This window comes from Zea mays, chromosome 3, assembly GCF_902167145.1.
Source record: "Zea mays cultivar B73 chromosome 3, Zm-B73-REFERENCE-NAM-5.0, whole genome shotgun sequence".
Taxonomy (NCBI): Eukaryota; Viridiplantae; Streptophyta; class Magnoliopsida; order Poales; family Poaceae; genus Zea; species Zea mays.
In genome coordinates, this window is record NC_050098.1 from 153,731,818 (window position 1) to 153,753,642 (window position 21,825).

Below are 21,825 nucleotides of genomic sequence, written 5' to 3' on the forward strand. Positions count from 1 at the left end.
CTTACATGTTTTAAATTTGAATGTTACACTTTTACATCTATGAAATATGGTTGTTTTTTTATTTCAAGAATAACAACAGGTTCTAGAGCATCAAACCATGACAGCTAGATGTAGTTAGGATGTTTTGGTCTTTTTAATTCATTGTGATTTAAATATAATTTATGATATGGTCCAATATGAGACTTCTGTTTTGTATAAGACTTATTGTAAAAAATACCCCCTCTTTTTTTATATTTGTAGCATTTTAGTTAAAAACAAACTAGCGGGCGACAAATATTTAAAAACGAAGGGAGTACTATCTCTTCAAACAATCTTATGGATTCTAAAACTGTGGTATTGAATACTTGGTTATGACATTGCACTCAAAATAGTGTGTGGTATTGAATACTTGGTTATGACATTGCACTCTAAATAGTGTGGTATAAAAAACCATGCTTCCAATTACACCTTATTGTAGTGCACTAGTTGTATGTACATAGAATGAATGAAAAGAGTAAAAGAGAACAAGAAAATTGATCGGAGTCAGAATAGTTAATAGAGAACACAAGAAGCATTAGGATATGTACAACCTTGAGACCTTGGATCGGTTTTTAAAATATAAGGGTCTGTTTGGGAGGGCTTTACTTTAAAAACTTTGGATCATTCTAGCTTCTGTCACTAAACAGGTCTAGCTTCACGAGCTCTAGCTCTGAGAAAAAATGAAACTAGAGGCCACCTTCATGGAATTCATGAAGTTCCTCAGATAGTGCTTCACAAACACTGTTTTCATACCTCTTTATAAAGTTGAAATTACCCACCACATCACTGGTTAAACAACACAACGCTTCGCTTCGATCTCTCGTGACATCCACTAATCATCAAGGGTAATAAAGAAAACTCACACATATCGATTGTATTACAGAAGTTGGAGTCTATGTGCAAACCAAACACTCATTGAACCCACTTTAACAAATTTATTAGAGTTGTTTTATGGTGAAGCCGAAAAACCAAAGCAAAATTTTTTAAAGTGAAACTCTCCTAAACAGGCCCTAAGAGACAATTAACCGTTTGGTTCACATATTGGTAATATAATGGGTAACCCATAAAGTTAAATCATGTTTGTTTAAGTCCAACCGTAATCGATATCATACTACAAATGGATATCGCCTTATTCAAATTTATTACCACCGGTATTCGAGCGTGAATCGTTAACATTAACATTTACATTACATTTGGTGAACTAAACAGCACCTAAGAGACCGTAAGATACAATGTTAAGCCATTGGATCATAAATATAATTGAAAGATAATATGCATAGAGAATCGTGTAGAGACAAGTTTTTATTGTATTTTTTATTTAAAACTATAAAGAAATTATAAGATACCCGATAATTATTAATAGGTTGTACATGCCCTAAATGTAAAAATTCCAACAAGTATATTTGGCCAACTGTTCACGGTTCTTCACCAGTTGCGTTCGTCGTTCCCGTTCTCCTCCTCGTATCCCCTGGTCCGTACGTCGTGGCCACCGGCGCCGCCTAGCTCGCACCGCCGACAGCGTCTCAGACTAGATCGCGCCTCCCCCTCCCAAATCGGGTTCCAGTCGGGCTCCCGCAACCGCCGCCGTCTACACCAGGTGCCGAGGCCGATCTTTTCGTCGGCAAAGATCGCCGAGCAGGTATTCCCACCCCTTTCTCTTCCCTGTTTGCTGTGCGAAACCGAGTTCGCAAACTACCTCAAGCTATTTGGCTATTCGATGCCTAGTAAGTTCTAACTTTTGCGAAAATTATTGGGTGTACATGTGTACACCCATGTCCCTCTACTAGATCTGCCCCTGGCCGTCGCCCTACACCAGGTGCCGATATCTTCGCCAGCGAAGAGCGCCCAGCAGGTATTCTCACCCCTTCTCTTCCCTACCTGATGTGCGAAACCGAGTTCCCAAACTACCTCAAGCTATTTGGCCATTCGATGCCTAGTAACTTTTAACTTCTCTCGAAAGTTATTGTGTACATGTGGACACCCATGTCTTTCTATTAGATCCGACCCCCGGTTTGGGGTTGCTCTGAGAAAAAATCTAGCAGCCAGCAAGATGCAACATAAGAATGGTTTCAGGGCTGCATATAACATTAGGAAGCCCTAAATTACGTAATAGTAGCTGAGTGTGGATGTCAATTAGCAGAATTAGTGAAAAACTAGGCACAATTGTAGGCTGAAAATTCTAAGAACCCCTTTTACTAAAATTCATGCTACTAAACAGAAATGGAGCAGTTTCTATCACATTTTTCCTGTATGATCCCTACCTCTCTTGTGTTACTAGGGGTAACTCTGAATACACAATGATCATGTAGTATATACTTCTATTGAGCCATTTTCTAAATTAGAAATGCCAGTGTGTTGACCATTCCTCACCTGAGTTTGATATGTGTCTTTCTATTCCTAATTTGAATTCATGCTTCTATTCATGAATGATAATAAGTACTTATTTGGATCAGTACTTGTAGTAATAACATATATCTGTCTTCCTAGTTTCACCATGATTTGTTGATCCACCGGAGGTACATTTGGATTGAGCACTAGAACAGGCCAGTTGTTAGTAGCATAAAGTTAGTTATTTGTTTGGTTCTCTCTGAACTAGCAATTAGCTGTCAGTTTGCAAACTTTCGTGGTGGATATGCAGAGGGACTTTTGACTTTGTTTATTTAAGACATAAAGTAACATATGTTGTAGCTTTTAACTTATTTCTACCCCCCTGTACTAACCTAGCAAAAAAGGATATATTTTTCCAATGCTACCACATTCTGTCTATGAACTATTTGATAAATGCACACAATCTGCTAAAAGAAACCGAATGTCACGGCTGCTTTGCTTATATATGCCTATGTAAAGCAATTAAGTTGTATAATTCTACTGAGGCTAGTTTCACGAATGCAGCAGTATGTTACTAAATGCATCCATCTATATCTATATTTCACGACACTACAATTATGATCACCACTGTATGGAAAACAGCAGGGTTGGTCAATGCCTCACGGAGCTGCTTGCACAACTTGCATCCTTCTATATTTCATGCAGCGTTGGTCATAATTGTTAAGAGTTATGGAATTTTGATGGATGCATTTAGTTTTATAGTGCTGCATTGGCATATTAGAATGGATTCAGTTTATTTTTGCAGATTGCATGCATTAATCAAGTAGTTCATAGTTAGAAGGTGGCAGTATTGGGAAAACAATTTTTTGCTAGGTTAGTAGACAAAAAAGGAATAAATTAAGCTATAACATCTGACACCTTATGTTAAATGTGAATGCTGGTACAAATTTTATGAAAGTTTTTTTTGTCTGAAAGCTAGCTTTTACTTCTTAGTTTTGGACATGTTGTATGCTGTGTAATTGAATAGTTGGAATGACATAAATAAATCATTTTCAAGTTTGTATTGACAGGTACAGTGATTTGGGATTCTATACTACCTAGCTTTATGATTGCAAGACCTGGTTATTTTCACCTGAGGTTGTGTTCAACATGTTAGTGGCATGAAAATTGCCTCAATTGGGGGCAATGGCATCTAGTACAAAATCAGATTTAGTGTCTGGTAGCCCTGATGGGCATGGATACTTCAATGCACAACGTGGGTCCTATGCAGCTGCTTCATTGGAAAGGTCAGGAAGCTTCCGTGAAGGCGGTGATGGCTATGCGATGTTTTCAGCATCAAACTCATCAAGGTCAGCGGCAGTGAACTCTATCAATCTAGTTCAGTCACTTGCACTGGACTTGAGACCGGCAACTGTGGATCACAAAACATCTCGGTTAGATCTAAAGAAATCAATAAGTTCCATTTTTGGAACCTCTGCAGAAGATTCAACATCACTTCCATCTCTAGGGAGAAATTTACCAAATGCTATCGAAGAGATCAGACGTATGAGGAGTAATCTTAACGACAATTCAAATAAGGCCAGGTATTATTTCATTAGTTACTTTGTTCTTTTGCGATGAACTTATCTGATGAAACGGGGTAGCAGATACTTGAATGTAATATCAATTTTACAAAGAAACACAACTTTTATCAACACAAGATTTTATAATGATGCTGTTTTTACCTTCTGGGGAAAGTTGTATGGGGAAAGTTTTCCAGTATATGGTGATATTTATGTGGGGTATAAATTATGTGCTCCTGTCTAATTGTCCACTGTGGAATTCTCTTGCAGGGAAAGATCTAGAGCTTTTGGTGGTGCTATGGCGAAGATTGATAAACTTTGTCCCAATATTGTGCGAAAACGTTCTCGAGGAGACAGTTCATCTAATGAACGATCTAGTGTGTTATCATCTGGAGGAGTTACCCCTAAAAATGTTCCTCAGAGCCATTTAAATGCAGATGATATGGAAGCTGGGCTTCAGAGAGAAGAGAGGACAAAGAATGCAGGACAAAATAGGAGAATACGTACATCCATGGTGGAGGTTGGTCCTGATTCCAAATGTTCATGTAGTTTATTTTTACTTGTATGAAGGGCAAGCTTGGTGCAGTGGTGAGAGCTGTCTCACCGAGTCTCCAGGTCGCAGGTTCGAAGCGGCCTCTCCGCATTGTGGGGGGAGACTTGCCTTGGTTTATCCCTTCCCCAGACTCTACTCATGTTGGGAGCCTCCGATACTGAGTCTGCCCTTTTTTAGTGTTTTACTTTTATCTTAAGTTAGATAGTTAGTGTTGTTTGCGAAATGATACAATTGGGTTTTGCAAGTTTTGAACTCATTTATATATGTGAAATTTGTTGCGTGTCAATCTAGGCCTTATTTGGCAATGTGGCTTAGTTGCTGTTTTTAGCATGGTAAATTTATCCTATTGCCATTGTTAATTTGCAACTGATGATACTTCATTACTTCCTGTACATATAGATCATGTCATTAGGTGCCTTGTGCCCTTGTTTAGCCTACCAGGGATTTTTGTACCATTTACCTGATGTACATCTGATTTGTTAGATGGATGCAAGAACAGCTGGTCCATCAAGAGGCCCCGGACCTACTGATAGGATCTCAGATCCTGGTAAAGCCACCAATGGCAGTTCTGCAGTTCCAGAAGAAAAAATCAGAGGTTTGGCAACTACTATCGATGGTTGGGAAAAGCCAAAAATGAAGAAAAAGCGTTCTACCATTAAGGCAGACATGTCACTGGCTGGTGTTTTGAGGACTGTTGATGTAGACCGAGAGTCAAAACAAGGCATGCAGCACAAGTTTACTAATGACGGTAGGGCGAGAATGACAAGTTCTAGTTTCAGGTCAGAAATTTAACCAACTAGGCTCGGAGTTCATATTTCTAGTTCTATATTGATTCTGATATTTTATCCCTTTAAGCTTCTTTTGAGAGGCAACTTAACTGTTATCGCACGAAGATAGTGGGGAACATTTTAAGAAGTTTATACCTGAAGATTCTGCAGCGTGATTAAATTAATAAAGCTTTGGGACATACTCCATCCTGAAATGATAAGCATATTTGATCAGGGAAAGTCATACAATGTAGCTTTGGACCTTAATTTCTTTTAAAATATGTTGTCATTTGCTAAAGAGTTAATACCATTTTAGAAGCACTTTGAATACAAACTTATTGGTGCAAGTTGTATATAATCTAACAAATTGTTGGTCAAAGTTTGTAAAATTTACTTCTTGTTCAAAATACGCTTATCATTCTGGGATGGAGGGGGCAGTTCCTTAAATCATTAATGAAAAAGTTTGTTACGATTCCATTTTGCTTTCTGTTCTCTGGGTATCACTATATGAAACTCTGTGCAGGTCTGGAACTGTTGCATCTGGCACAACCAAAGCAGATTTGCTTTCTACACAAAATGGTCTTGTTATGCGACCCTTAAATAGGAGTGATCAAGACAATGGTTTCCATCCTACTAACAAAAGGGAACGTCAAGCTGCATTAGATAAAGAAACGCCCAACCCGAGAACCATTAACAAGTAAGATGTGCTTTTTTACCTGTTCTGCTCTATGCTCCTCTATTTTATCATTTACCACATTAAACTAAGAAAGTTATCTTCTGCTGCACACTGAGTCCTAATTCTTTCATCATAACTGTGATTAGTATTTCACCTTCACCGCCAACTCAGTTCACACACTTGAATGAACAAAATCAGGCCTTGACACATTGATTTTTCAGGCCTAATGAAGACGACAGTGGATGTAACATTGCATCATTACCGAAGGCGAATGGATCTGCGCGGGGACCCCGATCAAATTCAGGGTCAATATTGAAGTCATATCCAAACATTCATCGATCACAAGCTAGTTCTGATGATTGGGAACATCCGTCTGGTACAAATAAGTTAATTTCTGCTGGTGGATCTGGCATTCATAAACGTACAAAATCAACACATTCATTATCTCCTCCGATCCAATGGGGTGGGCAGAGGCCTCAGAAGATATCCCGTTCAGCAAGGAAGTCAAATTTAGTCCCTATAATCACTACTGATAGTGCACTGGTACCAGGTTCGCTGGACAGTCCTGTCAATGAAGATTGTGCAGGTTTACCGAGGCGTGCATCTGTAAATAGCCTTCAACAAACAAAACGAGGAGATCATGGGCTCTCAACTGGACCTGAAGGCAATGAGCCTGTAGTTGCTGAGAAAAAGCTAAGGGACAAGGGCAAAAGGGCTGGTGAACTGGATGATGGGCATGGCTCTGGTTTTCAGAAGATTGCTATGCTTGGGCATCCTTCCAAAAGGAATAAGTTGCCTGCTGATGAGGATATTGGAGATGCTTTAAGGAGACAAGCAAGAGTTGTCCCGGGTTTTACTCTGACCAGGCCTGGGACTCCTGTATCCATTGACAAGCTTGAAAATGCTCCGATTACAAAACAAAGAAGTGTGAGGACAGTCTCAGAGAGAACTGAGAGGTAACTTGTTTCCTTAGCTGAAAAGCAGTTTTATGTGGCTAAATACTCTAACCCTGAATTCTCCCTGTAGTAAATCTGGGAGACCACTGATGAAGAAAATATCTGAGCGCAAAAGTAATGCACGGCCTAGGCATACAAGTAGCAGTGTGCAGTCAGACTCTCCTGGTATAGCGTCTCTTGGTATCAATCAGAGTGCTTTATGCAACTTGAAACAGTTCCTTTTGAACCATACCCTTGAACTTGTGCTGTTCACTTTTCAGTGCAATCTGAAGATGATCATGAGGAACTTCTTGCTTCAGCAAATGCTGCCCTAAGTATTGACTTTACTTTCACATTCTGTTTATCTTCCTTCATTGGAAAATTATTGAATATTTGAATGTTATTTTTCTTGTTGCAGGATCTGCTTGTGCAAGCACGTTCTGGCGGCAGGTTGAACCTTTCTTCGCATTTTTGACTGCAGAAGACATCACATATCTTAGTCAACAGGTAATGTGGGTGATTTTCTATTGCGCCAACAGATGTATTTTACTCTTCACTACATTAATTAATTGTTCCTTGGTCAATACTTTGTTGGTTAGATACATTTACCAGATGATTCCTCTTCAAGTAGGTCAATGGAAGGGGGTGAATGCCAAAAATATAAGGTACCTTTTCATAACTCTGTCCGTGCAGTATTATTGTACTAACAAAGTTGCCCTGGTGTCAATGCATTTCTGGTAGTTTCTGTTTGTAGAAATGGTAGAAGTCATTTCAACACTTGATTTCAATTGAGTTTTATGCTTGATATTTTTCCCAATACAGGGTGGTCTTGAATACATTTCACACCCCTCAACTCCAGCCGCTAGCAACAAAGATGATCACGCTGCTCTTCCAAATGGTTTTGGCTTGAATCAGTTGGATAATGACATAGGGGTTGGCTGGGAGGCAAGCTGCATTGAACCTATCCTCGATCAACTTGTCCATGGGATTGGGGTACCAGGATGGTCTTCAGTTGGCCAAAGACTTATTCAAGCATTGATTGATGAAGATAGGATCGATAGTATTACCAACAACACTTACATAAGCGAGGGCTATGCATTTGATACACATGAAATTCATTTTGATGGAGGAGGATGGAAGCCTCACTCAAATAATTATAAGTTAGAACCTTTAGCGAATTTTGAAGCTTCAAGGAGGGGCCCAAATGGTCTGACAATGGATTCTGACTGGAAATATAATGATGTGTCAAATAGAAGTGGCAATGTCATGGATAAAACCAAGGTGTGGCCTGAGTTTCAGTACAGTGAGATGTGCTTCAATGATAGGATTATCATTGAGCTGAGTGAAGTTGGTGTATCTATTGAACCTGTGGTAGGTTGTTTTCTTACTACAACCATAATGTTTCTACTATATGTTTTAGTTACCATGTTATGGGTTTTATGTTACTTCTCAGCTTTATTACTTATTGATATGCACATTCTGTTACAATGATGGTGTTACTTCCCATCGCCTTACTCTATTGCGCCATTTCCCACTTGATTCTGCTTCTATCCAGCTCAATTGTGCCATCTGCCTGATTTCGCTGCTGTTCGCTTGATTTTTTTTCCATCCTTGCTTGTCAATCGCTCGATCTGGAAGGGGACGGTGGTCGTGGTTGGTCTGAGGGCACACAGCAGTGAGGGACTTAGGGAAGTGAAAGGAAGCGGAGAGGTGAGCGATGGCGGCGCATCTAGAGGACAGAGGGAAGCGGGAATCGTGGCGGCAGCATGGGGCAGGTGCGGAGGCTGAAAGACGGTTCTGGAGAACGAAAGAGGCGTGAGAGGGCGGTGGCTATGTAATGTTCTGGATTGTGATATATAGGCAGGGGAGGGACACATCACACATGGGCTGCCTGGTGGGCTAGGCCGCTAGGCCAGCCCACTACTACTTTTTCTTTTCTTTTTTCCTATTCTTCCCCCTTCACACTGATGTCTTGCATTTCCTTACCTTGGTATGAACATTTGTCGCCGCCTTGCTTGAGACGGTATTGACCGCCATGCCTCGCTTTACTGCCTTGATATCCATGTAAGCAAGCATATCAATATATTTACTTGCTTGCTTCTCTGTTGATTTGAAAATTATTTGGATAGGTGTTTGCAGGGGTGATGCCACATTTATTTTCTCTGATGCCAACACACTATAGTGAATATTTTTTCTATTATTAAATTGAGATTTCACCATGTAATCTTTTTATGTTCTTTGATGTGCTATAGAGCAGTGCACCAAGGTAATATTAATGCTAAGTTTCGCTTCTTGGTGTATGTGTACTCTCCATAATATGGCCCTGTTTGACATAGCTACTGCTTGTTGAAAAAGCAGCTCAGCTTCCGCTTATTGGCCCTGTTTGGCATAGATTATTTTCAGCTTCTTCACATATTTAAGCGAAAGTTGTGCCAAACAGGGAGCTTCTGAAGCAGCTTATCAGTTCAGCTGCTTCTCAGAATGAACTAAAAAGGAGACAATAAGCAGAAATGAACTAAAAGGAGACAATAAGCAGAAGCCGCTTTTCACCAGCTTCTCATATAAGCTGCTTTTTGATGGAACAAGTCCTTCCTTGAGCACCATTCAAAGACTGTTTATGGATGAAGTGGAGTGTTGGAGTAGGCCTGGGGCAAAGCAACTTGAAAGCCTTGGTCTCCTGGCTGCCTTTAATAGGGTCAGGGCTATTTCTAGCGCTTAATGCTGTGACAGCTGAGGTCGTCCTATTACAGCATGAGATAAGGATAGAGTTCCCTGTCTGTATTAAGGTTCTGGTCTTTTTCTTTTTTTCCTGTGTTCTTTTGCCTTCTTCGAGCATTGTATTGTGGTCCACTTCGGACCTTTCTCTCTCTTAATATAACGATGCACAGCTCTCCTGCGCGTTCGAGAAAAAAAAGATAAGCTGCTTTTTCAACACACAACAACTATGCCAAACAGGGCCATTGTCTGCTTTTAGTTCATTCTGAGAAGCAATTGGACTGATAATATGCTGCAAAAGCTCCCTGTTTGGCACAACTTCTACTTAAATCTGTGAAGAAGCTGAAAATAAGTTGTGCCAAACAGGGCCATAATACATGTCATCTTAAGATGTGAATAATTTTCTACAGTACGCTTGTTCATTGTCTGAACCAGATAGGTTTGTATATTTTGATATCTTCTCACCACAGCCCTCTCTGTTCTACTCTCCTTCACATAAATTCGATATTTAACCTTTCGTCTGAACTGATTAAAGAAAGCGGAATATTGCATGCTAGTTTTCTTTCCTTAGATTTGATATTTATCTTTTCTTCTGAATTAATTAACGAATATGGAAAGTGGAATATTGCATGTGCATGGTAGTTTTCTCACCTTAGATTTGATATTTATCCTTGCGTCTAAATTGATTAAGAACATGTAATATGGAATATTACATGGTTTTTATTAGGACACCAGTTTCTTCCTGTGCTGACCTCCAAAATGTTTCATGATGATGTGCTTCTTGTTTAAAGCATTTTATTCTTAGTAATATTGTTAATTTGGTCCAGTTTGTAACTTCCCTTTGCTCGATGAATCCCCAAATTTGAACATCCTGGTTTACTCGAATAATGTAGAAATCAGCAAACTTTTTCCAGGGTTTTGACTTATTTCTATTTTAGCCTGATCTTGCACAGAGTGAGGACGAGGATATTAATGCTGAAATCTGTAAATTAGAAGGCCAACTTCGTAAAGAGGTACTCATAAGTGCATGAACGCGTATCTTATTTCTTGATCAACATATTTTATTTTTCTTAATCTCTTCAATTCATGTCTACATTGTAGCATAATGTTTTAATTGCTTTACTTCTGCTAATGCATCACATTTCATTTATTGACCGACTTGTTTTATTACATTTGATGTATTTGAACCTTGTCTACAATATAACACTCCCATAATTAATGGTAGTATTTCTGCTGATATCATAGGTTGTGGAGAAGAAAAACTTGCTATTGAAACTGGATGGCATTGTTGCAACTGCAAAAGAGTCTCAGCATAGGTATTTTCAGGCCATTTGCACCTATTATAGAAACAGATTCTCATGTTGCAGACTCTTATGTAAACTTGGTGCACTTTATAATAGGGAATTCTCACGCCTTGCCATGGATAGACTTCTCCTGAGAGCATATGAGAAATATATGGTAACTCCCTCAAATCTCCAATATGAACTATTTCTCATTTTATTTGTCATGTTAGACATTGTAGCTGTGCAGCTAAGGGCAATCACAATATAGCTAAAAGGTGACCTTAAGTTAACGATTGCATTCTTAAAATAAACCACAAACATTGTGGGAAGTCACCTTAAAGAAAAATTTCCTCAGTCGATCTCAGCTTAGAGTGCACCTAAGAAGTGAACTTTTTTCTCTCTCTGTCCCTCTCCTTTCTCCTCCCTCCATGGAGCAGACGACTGTTGGTTGGTCACCTCCAGAATGGTTGCTAGGGCCAGGTGAACTCGTGTACAGGAAGGGTGCAGCATTAGCGTCAGCATGTGGTCCAGAGTGGTTGGTGATAGGACCTCAAGCTGTGTGGTGTCCGTCTCCTCTAGAACCTGCAAATGGGAGAGGGAGAGTAGCCTCATCAAATCCATCTACCGGCGGAAGTCCACGGATGGGATGTGGTCAGTGGTGAGGACAATATAGCTGCAGGTATCCACAGACAAATCATCAAATTAATCACTCAACCACGGGAATGAGGAAAGAGCAGAGACAATGAAGCTGTTCGGCTGCCGTTTTTGAGAAAGCTGCAGCTGCAAATGTGCACTGTGCTACAGCAGCAAGCAGCAGGCGGCTGCAGCAGCTGCTGCTGCAAAGGCCACCAGCCGAACAGCGTCAATAATTCGGTGAGCCAATCTACCATGTAACGCCTGAGCGTTGAACTGCCTCTGTCGCTTGTCCAGTGGCACTGGGACATGGATCAGGGAGGAGCTTGACCTCGCGCAGAGCAGCTAGCGTGCTGGATGGAGGCCTTGGGTCCCAACCGCAGGATCGCAAGGTGGCCAGCATGCGACCCTGCCGTGTTGCTGCAGGCTTGCATCCTGCTGCCCTGCTCGTTACTAGTCCGGACTGGAGCCTGTCATGCGAGGCCACATTCCATGCATGAGGGGCTGAAGGTGTACAGAATTGATGGATCGAATGAGTGTTCACAGAATGGGAAGTTGGGGATCGAGCAAGGGTTCTGCGTGGAAAGGGGAGGTTGGGCATGGTGGGATTTTTTTTACTGTGGGACCTGCCTAATGTCCTACTAGAAACAGTATCTTTGTGGCGTGTTACTTAACTAATGCCATCTGCAATGGGTCCCACATTTAAGGTTTGTTTGGTCGTTTCACATTGCGGCTGATTGGATGGCTGGGCGCGCCAAGCCTCGATCGCTGGAGCCTGGGCGGTCGGGTACGCCCGTTTCAGTCGTATGGCCGGATGCAGCCAAACACCCTTAAAATCTGTTCATGTAGGCTATGTCTCCCGCATGCAGACAACCAAACACGTCTCGCACAAAGTCAACGCATGTGATGGCTTAGGACGAGATAGTGCGGGCAACCAATCAGACGGATTGTGCATGCCCTAATATGGTTTTAGTTCATGTCTATTCACTTTCTCCTGATGTTAGTTTGAAAAGTATCTCAGCCTGCTTGGCCTGGCATGCACAGTTACTTGGATGGTTTGCTTGAGATCGAACAATGACAATTGTTGTGCTGTGAGCGTAACCCTGACCAGTTTGTGCAATGCACCTGAGTAATGGTTCTTGCTACTCTCACCTTGATTTGCTTGGCCGATGTCCAGGACTTTGATTTGCTTGGTGGATGATGTTCCCAGACCACTGAAAGTGGGGCAGCTTGAATAATGTGTCATTAGTTGGAACTTGCATCCCAGTTTTACGGTTGATGTCCAAGTGTTAATGAACTTATATAATTTTATAACTAGGAAGTGGAATACGTCTGCACTGGACATAATTTTTCTTTAAGGAAAAATATGTTCTTTTCGACATTCGTTAGCTCTGCTTTCTTTGGGTTATGAAGCTTAATATGCTTTCACATGCTTAGCTAAATGATTGACCGTTTCTTGCTAATCTCCAGGCCTTCTGTGGTCCAAATGTTTCAAGCAGCAAAAATGTCAATAGAACTGGCAAACATGCTGCTCTAAGTTTTGTCAAACGAGTACTAGTGCGATGCCAAAACTACGAAGAGGCGGGGACAAGTTGCTTTGATGAGCCTATTTTCAAGGACATGTTTTTATCAGCGACGTCTCACAGACGCAGTCTAGATACTGCTTCACAAGGTATTGCATCACCACAACAATAACTATCGGCATTGTCTGTGGCAACTTGTGTTTATACAACCTCCGTCCCAAAAAGGATGCAATTCTGAGTTTGGTTCCTTAATTTTGATGGTGCTTATTTGTTATGATAGTTTTGATAAACTTCAGCAATTTCAACTTTTTTGGGTATAGTTTTGGTTTGTCTTCTCAAAAGGGCGAGAGTCACACTGAGAGAGGGAGTATGGGACCTGATTTATGTGCATCTTATTTGCAGATAACAATACAACAGCGAGACCAGTCCACAGGGCCGGTGCACCAGACGCTTCGCGAGGAAGCAGTCACCCGACGGACCTGTCGTTTGCAAAGGAGGATCCCTGGACAAACAACGTAAAGCAGCGGGAACTGTTGCTGGACGAGGTTGTAGGTAGCATAACAGGAGGAGCTCTGAGAACCTCCTCCTCCGTCCTTGGTATCTCCCTCGTCAGCAATACGAAAGGGAAGAGAAGCGAGAGGGAAGGGAAGGGGCACAACCGAGACAGCCTCAGGTCCGGCCGTCCGTCGCCGTCCAACGCAAAGGGTGAAAGGAAGAACAAAACAAAGCTCAGACAGAAGGCAGCCAACATCTCTGCTCCTTCAGGAGGTCTACAGCTTCCAGCGAAAACAACGCCTCCCAGCAGTGGGAACGGCAAGGAGGAGAGCGCAGCAGCAGCAGCAGCTGCTGCTGCCAGGCATGGTGGTGATCCGGCGGCGAATGCTTCGAATGACGCCGAAATGCCCGACCTGGCTAACCTCGAGCTGCCAGGACTGGACGCCGACTTTGGCGGCTGGTTGAATCTGGACGACGACGACGCCCTCCAGGACCTCGACCTGATGGGCCTCGAGATCCCCATGGACGACATCAACGAGATAAACCTCATGATATAGCCGTACATTTTCCTTCGTTTCTCACAGTAACAACCAACAGAGAAAAAGCTCCCGATAGTGCGTGCACAGGTAACCACCAACCCTGCAGTTTTAACACCAGGCCTGGTTATTAAGCTTCACTTAGGGCTAGTTTGGAAACTCAAATCCCTTCCGGTATTGGAGGTGATTGAGGGGAGAATGCAATAATTTCTTCCTCAATCTCCTCTAATTCTGGAGGGGATTTGAGTTTCCAAACTAGCTCTGATAAAAGAGAGAGAGAGGGACAGACAGTTGATAGAGACCTCTTGACAATCCCAACAACCACGTGTTGTCTTTTTTGTACCAGCGTGTAATTTGCCTCCCTGCCTTGTACCCTCCCCTATACGTTCATCTGTCGTGTAGACGTCGGTGTACATATCTATTTTGGCGCCCTAGTTACAAGGTAGGGAGGCTAGTTACTGCATCTGTTACTCGCTCCAAAGGTTGTGTGTGTACAGACTGAGGACATTTCTCATCTCATGGCAGCGCCGACTTTCCCCCCTTATTGCGAGCATAAGATCACATTCTTTTATCTCAGATTAGATTGAGGCTAGAGACTATTCCAGCCAATCAATGTTAACGTAAATAAATGTATCATTCCAGCTGGAACCATTTCATAGTAAACGAAATGATACTATCTCTAGCAGCTTACCTATTTCTATCCCTATATATTAAAACTTTACTCAGTATTGCAGTCTACGGCACAAAACATTAACAAACGCCCATCTTAGATATACTGTGTATAAACACATAGCAAAACTATCTGGAAAAATGGAGGAATAGCATAGATCAAACACGTGGTTACAACTCGTCCTGAGCATCGACATCATGCTGATAATACCCCCACTTTGATTCAGTCAAAAATAAATTCCAACCCAATGATATCCTGGAACCACCCTCAGATTTCCAGTCCTCCGTGTTGACTCCTTGCTCTACTACTACTAGTAGCACAGTAGTGTTAAGAAGCTACGTCACGGATCCGTCTTGTCCACCACTGCGGCCGCACTAGTCTACAACTATCAGCGGTGCCTGCAGGCCACCGCCGGCGCCCGCGCGCGGAGGAAGTGCATGCAGCCAGGAGAGAGCTAGCATAGCAGCTAGGAGAAACTAACCATGGCCGCCTCTCGCCGCTCTTCCGTTGAGCTCCCAGTCGCCGACCCGGCGGCGGATCCAGACCAAGTCCGGCTGCACCAGCTGGGATACAAGCAGGAGCTCAAGCGAGGCCTCTCGTAAGCTAACTGCATATGCTATGGATTAATTCTTTCGCTTCTGAACTGGATTGGAGTTCTGAGCTCTGTTCTCTCTCTCTCTCTCTCTCTCTCTCTCTCTCTCTCTCTCTCTCTCTCTCTCTCTCTCTCTCTCTCTCTCTCTCTCTCTCTCTCTCTCTCTCTCTCTCTCTCTCTCTTGTACAGCGTCCTTTCCAACTTCGCCTTGTCTTTCTCCATCATCTCCGTGCTGATGGGCGTGACGATCACCTACAACACCGGCCTGCGCTACGGCGGGCCGGTGTCCATGACGCTGGGCTGGTTCCTCGTCTCCGCCCTCAACGCATGCGTGGCGCTGTCCATGGCGGAGATCTGCTCGGCGTACCCGACCTCCGGCGGCCTCTACTACTGGAGCGCTAAGCTCGCCGGCAAGGACTGGGCTCCCCTCGCTTCCTGGCTCACCGGATGGTACGTGTCAAATAAACAATGCGTTCCGCTTTTATTATTTATTACTTCTGTTAATATGATATATATATAGCTACTTATTAGGCGACATTTCCAATCGTCTAGCGTACGTGTCGTGTCGTCTGTGCTGTGCCTAACCAAGTTTCATCTTTTATATTGTGCCGCCCCGTCGATCTTGCATGTGCAGGTTCAACATCGTGGGACAGGTACGTACGTCGTACGCCGGCCTGATCAATCTTGCTTCACAGATTCATGCGTGCATAGCTGACTAGCTAGCTGCAACACATATAGTATACACTGCGTATTTTCATCCATGCTGAAATTAAAATATTCTTCATAATCTAGTCAAGTACTTCCATAATACGCAATACATTACACATAGGTTCTTTGAAATCGAGAGCCAAATTTAGAAATTTCTGTCTTATATTACAAACATAAGAGCAAGTATAACGAGAGGTGGTAAGCAGGCTAAATGCCGATGCAGAAGAGAGAGAGAGGAGTGGAGAGGAGACATAGGGAAAACGGACTGCAGCTGGGTTAGACACAAGAACCAAAAAAAACTTTACAAGAGATGGTAAGTGCTGGTTTTGCAAAAAATATTGAAGAGCTAACTATAATTATACGGATGAACTGAGAGAGACTGCAAATAGACTCAGTCGGCTATATTATTAAACTTTTTTCCAATTAATGCGGTGTAAAAAAAATGAGAGTACTAGCTAGCTAGCCAGCCAGAGTACTCCACAGTCCACACTACATACCTGGTTTTGCGTGCTTTGGGCACAGTCAGCTCTGGCGGCGAAGGGCAGAGTCTGCACCCGATGATAGTCTTGTTGATTAAACTATGTCACACACACAGTGGGCAGGTACGACGAGCGTCGACTTCTCGCTGGCGCAGCTTGTGCAGGTGATCGTCCTGCTTGCCACCGGAGGCCTCAACGGCGGCGGCTACATGGCATCCAAGTACGTCGTGCTGGCCATCTACGGCGCCATCCTGGTCATACACGGGCTAATGAACACCTGGCATGGTTCGGCCATCTCGGAGCGTTCTGGAACACCGCAGGTTGGTATATATAAACACCAAATATACGATATTAGTTGCATGCTGGTGATAAAACTATATCATCATATATACATACGTAGGTACATTTGCTCTTGTGATCATCATCCCAGCCGTTGCGACGGAGAGGGCGAGCACGGAGTTCATCTTCACGCATTTGAACACAGACAATGGCATGGGCGTCCACGGCAAGGCCTACATCCTTGCCTTGGGGCTGCTGATGAGCCAGTACTCGCTCATCGGCTATGACGCATCTGCACACATGGTATGCATGCATGGGGATGGTACAGTACAACACGGCTAATACGCTACGTATATATCCCGGCCGGTCCAATCTGACAAACAAAGCAATGTGTGCCTGCCAGACGGAGGAGACGAAGAACGCGGACTGGAGTGGGCCGATGGGGATCGTCACCTCCGTCGCTCTGTCCAGCGTCTTGGGATGGGTCTACCTGGTGGCCCTGGCGTCGCTGATGACGGACATCCCGTACCTCCTGGACCCCGGCAACGACGCCGGCGGGTACGCCGTCGCGCAGGCCCTCTACGACGCTTTCCGCAGGAGGTTCGGCAGCGGCGTCGGAGGCGTCGTTTGCTTGGGGATCGTCGCCGTCACCACCTTCCTCTGCGGCTCCGCGTGCGTCACCAGCAACTCAAGGTAATTAATCCCTATAAAAAAATGCTAGCGTAGGTACAACACTGTACTGAGAGGGCCGCCTAGTGCGTGTGTAGGATGGGGTATGCCTTCTCCAGGGACGGAGCGGTGCCATTCTCGCACGTATGGTACAAGGTGAACAAGCAGGAGGTGCCCTTGAACGTCGTCTGGCTCTCCGTGTCCGTGGCGTTCGCCATGGCTCTCACGGTGCGTGCGTCGCCTCACCATCTCTATCTCGGCTACTTCAATTCAATCCAAGCGCGCGATTATATATGCATGATGTCATAACTCTTGACGAGTTGGTGTCCATATCTATCTTCTCTATCTATCCACCAGTCGCTGGGGAGCCAGGTGGCATTCCAGGCGATGCTGTCCGTGGCGACCGTCGGGCCGTACATCGCCTACGGACTGCCCATCGTCTTCCGCGTCACCACGGCCCGGAGATCCTTCGTCCCGGGGCCGTTCCACCTCGGGAGATACGGCCTCCTCGTCGGCTGGGTCGCCGTCGCGTGGGTGGCCGCCGTCACCGTGCTCTTCTCCCTGCCCGTAGCGTACCCCGTCGCCGAGGACACCTTCAACTACGCGCCGGTCGTCGTCGTCGGCGTGCTGCTGCTCAGCGTCGGCTCGTGGGTGCTCCACGCCCGCTTCTGGTTCCAAGGGCCAATCACCAACGTTGATGTCGCCTAAGCTAGAGTGTGTATGTGTTGATCAAGGCAAGCTACTTTGTAGTCAGAAATATCACACAAATGCAAATATCTCTAATTATACTCTACATGAGGCTAATTGAACAATTGACATGCAACAAGTAATTGAAAGTGATTGCAAGAGTAAGTATAGTAGCAAATCACTAGGGAGGATAAGGGATGACACAAGATGTATCCATAAGGTTCGATTGTATGTTGGTAACCTACGTCCTTGTTATATGGTGAGTCCAAACAATATGGTTCATGCGCTAATGGACATCATACTAGAGAGGCATTCCAACAAGCCATGATTCTTGTGGAGTTGGTCTTCGTGAATCTCTTGCTAGGGATGAGCATAAAAGCCTCTCACAAACGATGATTGGGGTTAGCAACAATATCTAAAAAAATGTTCAACGATCCTATAAACCCTAACTCTAGACCATCTAGGTGATGACAAATACTAGGAGTAGCAAGAGTATAACCAACCCAAGTTGCCCACCTAGTGCCATAAGATGTAACAATGCGATACACTAAGAGCTCTCCAATCCCACCCAATTTATGATCTACAAGATGCAAGTAAGTGAAGTGTATTTCTCTAGCCTCAAGAGGTGTTCACAAGAGTATGGAGTGCAACGATGGAAATCAAGGTTGGCCAAGTGGTCTATTTGCAACAATGAAGGGATTCGTCTACTTCTTAGACACATAGGAACAATGCATGTGCCATGATTGGTTTAGCTTGAAAACCTTGAAAAATTGCAATCAATTCACTCTTTCGACTGTCCCCATGTGATAATAGATCTTGGATGAATGTATGAATATTAGGTTTGAGCTATGCCTTTTACAAAACCACGATGAATGATTTCATCAACATTGTTGTGTTTTCACCGAAGGATATAACAGTTGGTACGTATACTCATGAGAAACTGTCTCGGGTCCAACTATCCATCATATGAAGCAAGCAATTACAACTTATATGGAGCAGGCCATGGGATTGCCTGCAAATCCCTTAAGAGTGGAGATACACTGTCATAGATGAGATGGAACAACCTTGTTCTTCTTGGGCGAAGGTACTATAAGTGCAATCAACCTCTAGAGGGTTTTGGTGATCAAATGACAAAACAAATATAGACTCTAATACGTTTGCTCCTAGTATGTACTCAGTTTTTGCCAAATAGGAGGGAGCACAAGTGATAATGTAAAGAAAAAAAGAAGCACATTGTTAAAAGGAACCGCACCATTCTTTATATATCTCAACATGTTTTCTAGTTGTTCCATGTGAGGATACATTTAAATTTTATATCTTTTGAGTCGTAGGAATCATCGTTCAATAAAGAGGGATCCATAAAAGGTAAAGTGTTTGCAATTAAGCTAAAAAATTCTCCCATTCAAAATCTACTTTGAAGTCTTAATGTTTGGATTGTGATGTGCAAAGTTGACCTGCTAGTGATCACTGGCAAGAGTAACATCTCTAGCAAATACCAACTGAACCAGCCCCCAGGGACAGTTCAGCCAGGATTGACCATTGGAGTTCTCTGGACAAAACTGGCTCAGACGGCCTCCAGGGGCGGCTCAGTCAGGGTAAGGTCGGCTGACCAGCTTCTCATAGGGTTTCGACCAAGTTGTTCTGTGACCAAACCTGGCTCAGCCGACCCTTGATGCCGGCTCAACCGGGGTGACATCGGTCGACCTGGCTCCTCAGCCAAGGTTTCGACCAAGAACCTCTTTGGTCAAAACTGGTTCGTCGGTCCCCAAGGGCAGCTTAATCGGGGTGAGGACGATCGACCTAGTTGTTCAGTCGGTCGACCTAGTTGTTAAGACAGTTGACCTAGTTGTTAAGCCGGTGAGTTGAGCCTGGATCGTCTCTGTTAGAACTCGGTTCAACCGGACTCTAGGTGCGATTCAACTGGCTTTTGCACAGAATGTCCAAACGGTCAGGAGCTTTTGAGAGGCACCTATTTATATCCCTTGTGCTCCCTCTCTTCATTTACACCAGTCACTCCACGCCTTTACTCCTGACCTAACTTCAAATATTAGCTCTAACTCTCCCTCTCACACTCCAAATCACTCCCTCTTGGATTGATTGAAGGAGCGCTTGGTGCAAGGTTTGAGTTCTTCGATTCCGTGACTTGGTTTTCATTCCCCTTTCTTTCTCCCTCATTTGAGATTGTTGCAAACATCAACTTGTGCGGATTTGTTACTCTTGGAACCTCGTGTTCCTTGACAGTTTAAGGTTGCTTGGGAGTCTCCGGATTTGTGGACAACCCAAGAAGTTTGTTTCACCGCTCTTTGAGCAAAGCTAATAAAGTGATTGGCTTGACCTTTATGGTCGGCTAGGGGAGGATTAGGGTTGGAAAAGATCCGATCCTTTGTGGGTTTCTCAACGGGGAATAGAGCACCTTTGTGGTGTGGCCGAACCTCGGGAAAAATCTTGTGTTCTTGCTTTGTTCTTCCTATATACTTCATATTAGCAAGCAAGGATTCAAGCGGTTCTTTGTGTGTGAGGGTCTTGTGGAGTTGCTCCACTCTGATCCATCTTCTTTATATCGAGATTATTCCTAGAACTTGCTGTTTTAAAAGAATCTCTCATTAATATCTGCGTTGTTCTCATTTTAGATCTATTCTCGCAGTTGAGCTAGTTCAGAATGGTTCAACCACCCCTGGTAGCGGTTGAACCAGCCTGCACCAGTTGAACTGATAATTTGACTAGTTCGAAGTTTTGGTGAAAATTTCAGGTGTAACCTATTCACCCCCTCTAGGCTACTCAATTGGTATTGAAGCCTAATCCTTGTTTTTAGTGCTTAACTATGTGAGAAAATGATCATGTCGATGGTTCTAAGGAACAACGAAGATCCTATTCTCGAGGAAGTATTAACCATGGCCAGTGGAGAGGAAGTAGATCCTAAGATCCTTGACCTTGCTATGAAGATCGCCGAAAAGATGTTCCTCGAGATGAAATAGGAAGATGCTAACCCAAAGACCAAAGAAGAAGATACCTAGAAAAAGGCCGAAGAAGAATAAAAAAGGAGAAAGGTCGAAGAAGAAGAAAATGGAAGAAGAAGTTGGACTACACCGGCGACTTGGTTGAACTCTTGGTGTTTAAGGTAATGAAGAAAGTAAGTCTCAACACCGAAGAGTCATCATCCAAGAGCAAGGGTAACGAATTCCATAGAGTGCAATTTGATTACTCTCGCAATTTTATGCCCAACTTCTGTTCGGCGTCCCTCAGAAAGCTTCTAACTTTAAATGAGTTGAACTATGACGAGTGGGCCAACAAGATGAAGTCCCATCTAATCGGTGTACATCCTAGTATTTAGGAGATTATGAATATAGGTGTGTACAAACCCGCTGAAGGTGAAGGTATGACACCGGAGATGATGCAAGACTTGCACCGCAATGCTCAAATGGTGATCATAATCAGAGGAAGTTTGAGTTTGGAAGAATATTGCAAGGTCCAAGGTAGAGAAGATGAGAGCACCTAGAGGGGGGGGGGGGTGAATAGGTGATCCTGTAAAAACTTGAAACTTAATGCCACAAACTTGATTAGGTGTTAGAGCAATAAAGCCAAGTGGCTAGAGAGGAGTTCTTGCGAAACACAATAACCACAAAAGATCAACACAGAGAGGCACAGTGGTTTATCCCGTGGTTCGGCCAAGTCCAACACTTGCCTACTCCACGTTGTGGCGTCCCAACGGATGAGGGT

General features: G+C 43.5%; 1 protein-coding gene and 1 pseudogene across 4 annotated transcripts; both read left to right on the forward strand.

The window, feature by feature from the left end:
- The first annotated feature begins 1,418 nt into the window (after positions 1-1,418).
- LOC103650763 (uncharacterized) lies at positions 1,419-14,568 on the forward strand. Of its 3 annotated transcripts, none has more exons than XM_008676333.4 (17): positions 1,419-1,657; positions 1,806-1,870; positions 3,417-3,929; positions 4,179-4,428; positions 4,945-5,240; positions 5,752-5,925; positions 6,126-6,860; positions 6,931-7,025; positions 7,121-7,174; positions 7,258-7,346; positions 7,439-7,504; positions 7,662-8,210; positions 10,493-10,567; positions 10,800-10,870; positions 10,955-11,012; positions 12,941-13,142; positions 13,396-14,568. In XM_008676333.4, the coding sequence occupies exons 3-17, from the start codon at positions 3,532-3,534 to the stop codon at positions 14,043-14,045; spliced, it is 3,762 nt and encodes a 1,253-aa protein (XP_008674555.1). In that variant the 5' UTR covers positions 1,419-1,657; positions 1,806-1,870; positions 3,417-3,531; the 3' UTR covers positions 14,046-14,568. The 3 variants fall into 3 exon arrangements, with proteins under 3 accessions (XP_008674555.1, XP_008674558.1, XP_008674557.1); XM_008676336.4 differs by having other exon boundaries at positions 10,508-10,567; XM_008676335.4 differs by having other exon boundaries at positions 1,430-1,657; positions 3,404-3,929.
- Positions 14,569-14,776: 208 nt separating this feature from the next.
- On the forward strand, positions 14,777-18,124 carry LOC103650762 (amino-acid permease pseudogene; annotated as a pseudogene). The gene is made up of 8 exons (NR_163557.1): positions 14,777-15,292; positions 15,476-15,736; positions 15,921-15,939; positions 16,590-16,793; positions 16,874-17,055; positions 17,156-17,445; positions 17,520-17,649; positions 17,779-18,124. The product of NR_163557.1 is annotated as an amino-acid permease pseudogene (transcript).
- The last annotated feature ends 3,701 nt before the right edge of the window (positions 18,125-21,825 follow it).

Bases quoted from the DNA above. Each gene is read 5' to 3' on its own strand.
- LOC103650763 (XM_008676333.4), top strand. From the start codon at position 3,532: ATGGCATCTAGTACAAAATCAGATTTAGTGTCTGGTAGCCCTGATGGG. The intron at 5,241-5,751 runs GTCAGAAATTTA...AACTCTGTGCAG, and splicing joins ATGACAAGTTCTAGTTTCAG to GTCTGGAACTGTTGCATCTG. The intron at 13,143-13,395 runs GTATTGCATCAC...TCTTATTTGCAG, and splicing joins TCTAGATACTGCTTCACAAG to ATAACAATACAACAGCGAGA.